Source organism: Lampetra planeri, chromosome 4 (assembly GCF_965212315.1).
Source record: "Lampetra planeri chromosome 4, kcLamPlan1.2.h2, whole genome shotgun sequence".
Lineage (NCBI taxonomy): Eukaryota > Metazoa > Chordata > Hyperoartia > Petromyzontiformes > Petromyzontidae > Lampetra > Lampetra planeri.
In genome coordinates this window covers 5,848,329-5,854,708 of record NC_136110.1, presented here as the reverse complement: position 1 = coordinate 5,854,708, position 6,380 = coordinate 5,848,329, and the positions used below count along the sequence as shown (strand labels likewise).

The following is a 6,380-nucleotide window of genomic DNA, read 5'->3' as shown; positions in this document are numbered from 1 at the left end:
ATGGAAATGCACGACCCTGTAACCGCCGCTGCTGATTATATCCAAGCTTATAGACATCATGGAAGGGCGGGAGATGTGGATTGGACACATTGTCGGAGGTGAAAGCTGGATGGAGGAAGTTCTGGAAAGAATTTGGGAAAGAGGTCAAGAGGCAGGGAAATACTGATGCTGCTTGAAGACTTGATGGAAGGGGCCTGCACAGTGAATTGAAAAAGACACCTTAAGATCGGACTGATAGAGGGAGTTTGGGCCAAAGACGTGAGGTCAGTTGCATACAATACCTTAAGTGAAAAGGTCCCTTAATTGAAATCGGAGGCGAACGGAATGTATACACTTACGTTATTTCATGCAACTGTCCCCTGACGTTTGGAAGCGCACTAAGGAAGACATACGTACATACATGCATACACTCAGACAAGCACACGGATGGAGAGACATACACACATATATTGTGTGCGCACACATATGCATTATGCATGCCGTATCACCTCTGAATGCATGTGGCTGAAAATGTGGGGTTCAGTTTCTAAAGGTCAGGGGTTCAATGGAACCACCAGCTGGATGCTCCTACTGCATGGTGGCCGACCTTGTTATTAGAGGCGAAATTGAGTTTCAGTCGCCAAAAGCAAAAAGCCCCTCACGCAGGCTGCCTTTGCAGCTGCGCACATTACAGAGACGCAACGAGCTATGGGATGAACCTTGAAAGAAATATTCGCTCTGGCAGAACGTACCTGGCAAGGCTGCATTGCAATGGGATATTTTACTCTGTCTACTCGACAGACCTGCTCTCCACATGAGGACGGCTGCTTGCGTTGTGGCCGAAACGTCGTGAGAATTATTTTATTGTTTTATTTTTATTATTTTATTATTTCCATTCTACGTGACTTTACCGAAAGAACTAAGAAGATGAATTCCTGCAGTCACGAAAGCTTTAAATCGAGATATTTTACTCGTTACGCGACAGAGGGGGGAGTTAGGCGAGAGTTGGCACCCAATTAAAATCTCAAGACGTCTGAAATTCATGAAATGCCAGCACTGTAACTGAATGTTTGGGTTTGTCGACTGACGATCAACTGGAGGGGTCACACTCTTCCAAAATGTACCCGAAAACTGGCACGTAAAAAAACATATATATGGCGTCATATTTGCTTCCGTATCCTTTAAAACGCAATGCAGGTTTATTTAAAAAAACACATTACAATTTGTGGAAGGGGGGGAGGGGGGGACATCACCAAACCCATTGACTTGCACAATGCAGAGACGTGGATTGACAGAGACGTGCAAATGACCGTTATTATAGCACTCACTCCGCCACTCACGAACAACCACCCTCTACGTTAGATACGACGGGAGAAGGCTTTCGAAGTTGCACCAGCCTAATTAAAGTCTTAACAAGTATTCACGTAACGCGGCCAACTCCTTTGCAGTCGCACACAGTGGAGATGAAACAATTAGGTCAATTCGAGAGCAGGTGCTAGACGCGATTGCTACATCGCAGGACGGTGAGAGACAGCAAGCGGCTCGAGCATGGATGATGATTCTCAGTAAATATTCGCACAAACGGCAAACGCACTTTGCTGTGCGAACGCACATTGGCTGGGCTTGCCAGGTGCCAATGGCATCCTCGCGTCACGGGTAATGATATAGAAAATCATTGTTTGCGCAGCGCTCAGTCTTAATTCGGCTGCACGTGCAGTGGCTGCGCAAAGGTCAGCACTGCAGGAATTGCTTGCCCATGGCTGCATTGCGCTTTAAAAACTGAATCTCGAGTGCCTGCGATATCTCTCATATGTCGGCGATGCACGTCAACTAATGACCTGCTTCTCACACAATGGCAGCGTGGACTAAATGAAAAGCTTTTTTGAACGTAGACTGTCTAAACCTATATGTTCTGGTGTCAAGTGTTGGAGAGGGAGGGAGGAGGGTTAGGGGAGGGAGGGGGGGGGAAGACATCACACGCCACTTATGCTCGCCGTGACCAGTAATCAAATTCAGGTCCTCGGGTTTGTTGTTTTTTTTCTGGGCGAACCGCTGCACCACCGCTCCACCGTGATGCGTTAGACTCTGCAGATAACATGCATGATCATCCTTTCCTTTATTTCTGTTTGAGACATTCCATCTTACAGGGTTCACAGTTGTACAAAACGATATCCGAAAAGGAATCACAAGTGTAAACGAGTACGCATATCACCACAATAGTCAGCATATACAATATATAAACCACTTGTAGATTTTACAACCAATTTCCCTCTACCCTTATTATTTTATAGAATTATAATCACAAGAACAAAACAATTAAACGCAGCATCCACGTGTACGGTATTATAATTGTTTGAAAACGATGTTACGACGGTAATGCTATGCTGTGTCAAATAAAAGCGTATTCCTACATTACTGTGTACGGGCGATAGTTTAAGGCATCAAATGGTGGTTCAGCACAAATATAGATTAACATTTACATCAAGAATGAGTGGCGTACCAATGATACGCTGGCATTCGTTACAATTGGAGAGTGTGCACTTGATAACGCGTCACAATAGCAAGGTTGAACAAACAACGCTTGCAAACAAACACAAAAACAAATCCAGCAGTGGTTTCCGTTGAATTCAGTTGTGATGTTAGTTGCTTTTTCTCCCTGCCTGTGCAATGCCTGTGCAATTGTGAGTCAAGTCCGTGTAATTGCACACTGCTTACTGAAATAAAAGGAACCACTCATCATTTTTTTGTTGCCACAGTAAATGGAAGTGCGCTCAAGATATTGCGATATGCCGTATTATCGCTGTAGTTCGCAGTCCTTGGTCGACACATTGAATGGACAAAGGCCTCGCCACGTTGCCTTGGTCATGGGTGGTTGTGTAATCATACTTCACCGTGCTGGTCAAGTGCGCGTCGGGCTAGTGAGGTGGGCATGTTAGCCGTAGCCGGGAATTGAACTCAGGTGGCAAGTTTCTTAGCAGGATCACGATCCACTACGCGCCCCGCCTACGCTATAACAACACTCGCCGTTAAAGAATTTTCCTTTTGCTTTATTGCCAACAGAAATATCGGAATTTAAACACTTGAATAGTGATTATTACAGCCTCATTGTGGGCGTATAGTGAGTGTTCTACGACCAATTGAACTCCAATTGAGTTCGTATGTAATGTTGGTGACAGTTTGGTCATTGATCCATTAAGTGGTCACGAGTGAATTCGTCAACAAAAGGTACACATCCATAATGCAGTTTTTTTTTTGTGCTAAGATCGCGTAAACATGTAAATGTGTCGTTAAACCCGCCACCACCCGACACAGCCAATGTATTAAGGTTAGCCACGTAAACAGAACGTGGCCAATTCGTTACTAGTACAGCACACCGGTGTGTTGGAGAGCCAAGCCACAACATTTACAATCTCAGTACAACGTTTCGCCAGTAATTGCAACTAGCTTCATCAGGCGACAGTCAGATTTGTGGAGAAGTCCTCCTGTTTCGTTCCTTAAATAGAGGGGTAGATGTGATGACTACACTTGTGTGATCTACTTGCGCGAAGTGTTCTGCTTAGGTGACAAACCTTACTAAATGGCTGTGTCGGGTGGTGGCGGGTTTAACGACACATTTATATATTTACGCGATCTAACCCCAAAAAAAACCTGTATTATGGATGATATTCGTCGCGAAAGCCTACCACGTGTTAAAGAGATGCGCAACTGGTACGTAACTGTGCAGTAGTCAAATACAAAGCATCTCGTTCATTAAAAGGTGCGCTCCGTTAAAAAAAAAATAACGCAGTCGTTACAAATTCGGCTTCCTTGGCAAGCACAGTTCTCTGTGCGATCTTCACGCGATCTCTGCGCACGAATGCTCGCGTGTTCGTTGCGTGCGTGAAACCTTCACGACGAGCCGAACGGTTGGTCGTCTGCTCGGGTTGAAGCCTTGAAGATCGTTCACTCATGCGTCGTATCGGAGGTATACTGACTGCAGGCAACACACACCATCATTGTCATCATCATCATCACCACCACCATCAAACGAAACACGAACGGACATTGTAGGATGCCGTGCCGTTGTCTCAAATCCACGGCTCCCTGCGCCGATAAATTATTTTGCTTTTGTAGAAGAAGAAAACACCTTTAACACATCACCTTGGCCGAACTGCTACAAATCCGGCACCGACTGAAACAACAATGTTATAGGCAGCGTATACCAGTACACTACCGTCGGTGTGCGGCCTTTCGTCAATCTACTGCTAGATGAAGACCTCCGCACATCGTATCGGTCAAAGGGGTTGCCCGACCATTCTTCAGTACGCTGGTCAGCGCCGGTTGCTGAAAGCGTTGGGGTGAGGAGGGTGGGCTATGATGCCCAAGGCGGGATTTAAACTCGGGTCGCCAGGCTCACCACAGCGATGTGCGCTAACCACTGCGCAACTGCCAGGCCATAGTTGACATACATTCGATCAAATGTTACGTGTCCACACTGGGCAGAGGCGCTTTCTCGTCCGCTGTGCCGGCGAGTGGCCTCCCATGCCGCTCCACATCCCTCTCCGCCAGCACGCGTTTACGGCGGCCGTCTATGAAGCTGCTGGTGGTTGTCTGCGTCCTGCCCGACGTGGCGTCGGCTCTGACTCCAGAGGCCACACATTGCTGCTGCTGCTGCTGCTGTTGTTGCAGTTGTCGGCGAGGTCCGTCCCTGAGAGACCGCGTGCGCATCGATGCCAACTCAGTCTCGGGCCGGATCGCGTCCGTGTTTCGCTCGCAGCGGAACACGGTGAGGAAGCCGTTGCGGTAGTTGGTGTTCATCCACCCGTAGAGGAACGGGTTGGCGAAGGTGGAGCACATGGCCACCACGTGGAACAGCGTGTAGACGAGCTTATACTCTGACAGGTCCAGCACTCGGCCGTGGATGTCGCTGGCGAGTTGGAAGGCGTTGAAGGGCAGCCAACTGACGGCGAACACGACCACGACGCTCAGCAGCATCTTGGTCGTCTTCTTGCGACGGCACTGGCGGTCCACGTTGGCGCGGCCGCTCGTTCCGGGGCTCACGTGGCTCCTCAGCTTGGCCCAGATGCGCGCGTACGCGCACGTGATGATGCACAGCGGCAGCACGTACTGCAGCACGAGCATGGAGACGCTGTAGATGATCGCGTCGCGCTCCTGGCCGCCCGGCCAGCTCTCGGTGCACACGGCTCTGCGGCCGAGTCCCGGGAACTCCACGTGGTGATACTCGCGGAAGACGGCCAGAGGGCACGCGAGCACGGCACCCAGACCCCAGATGGCGGACACGATGATGAAGCTGACGCGCTGGGACAGGCGGCTCTCGAGGTGGTGCACGATGCAGCGTTGGCGGTCGAGCGCGATCGCTGTGAGCGTGAGCGTCGACACGAGCACGGCGAGCGCCTGCGAGAATGGCACCAGGTGGCAGAGCACGGAGCCGAAGCTCCACTCGTCCGTGAGGGTGTAGGCGAGCGTGAAGGGCAGGCAGAGCGCGTTCACGAGCAGGTCGGCGAGCGCCAGGTTGGCGATGAAGTAGTTGGTGACGGTGCGCATGCCGCGGTAGCGCGCGATCAGGTAGATGACCAGCGAGTTGCCCACCACGCCGAGCAGGATGATGATGGAGTAGGCGGCGATGAGCACCACCTGGACGCCCAGGAGCTTGGTGCTGTCCCGCACGCCGAGCTCAGACGCGACGACGAGGCTGGGCTGCGGACCGCTCTCGGGAGACGCGAGAGCCCAGCCGTCGGCGCCTGACGTCTCGGCCGCGTCGTCTCCTTGCTCCTCGCTCAGCGTCGTGTTGATGTCCACCTCCAGGTCCTCCGGTGCCATGGCGAAGGAGAGCGCGCGAGGTCGGATCCGCACGACCGCTTCCTCTTGCTTTCTCCTCCAAACACCTGCGCGAGTCGGTTCTCCCCCCCACCCCTCCCCCGCGTCACCTGCAGGGCTTATCTGTGGGAAAGCGGCAATGGCATTAGCGCTAACGATTCACAGCGAGCCCCCGATGGACGCAATTGCCGTTTAGAGAGCGATTGGTGAGCCCGCGGGGCATCAAGATAAGGCGGGTTTCATCTGGCAAGGAGACAGCCACGCCGATCAGCACGTCGCGAACAATGCAGGGCGCTGTTAGCAAGCGGACCATCGCTGCTGCACGTGAGCGCTTCAAACAACGCAATTGGCGCGCGGTTTGAAAATCCGCGAATTTGTTGTTCTTGCAAGAGTTCGCTGCCGTACCAGAGACGCCACCACCACCACCACCGCCGCCGCCATGCGCCGCGATGGGTTCTGGAATAGAATGCATCAGCTGCTATGCTCAACCGCGGAAGTTCAGCTTTGTTCCGGGCAGCAGGTCGATATTCTCTGGCACTTTAACACAATTGAAGCAATGCGATGCCCGATTAGGCAAGCGACGA

The 6,380-nt window shown here is 51.3% G+C and overlaps 1 protein-coding gene across 1 annotated transcript; it reads right to left on the bottom strand.

Moving 5' to 3' along the window:
• Nucleotides 1-2,137: 2,137 nt before the first annotated feature.
• Nucleotides 2,138-5,799, bottom strand: LOC144718000 (neuropeptide Y receptor type 2-like). The gene has a single exon (XM_078593857.1). The coding sequence runs from the start codon at nucleotides 5,797-5,799 to the stop codon at nucleotides 4,441-4,443; it is 1,359 nt and encodes a 452-aa protein (XP_078449983.1). The 3' UTR covers nucleotides 2,138-4,440.
• Nucleotides 5,800-6,380: the final 581 nt, after the last annotated feature.

Bases quoted from the DNA above. Each gene is read 5' to 3' on its own strand.
- LOC144718000 (XM_078593857.1), bottom strand. From the start codon at position 5,799: ATGGCACCGGAGGACCTGGAGGTGGACATCAACACGACGCTGAGCGAG.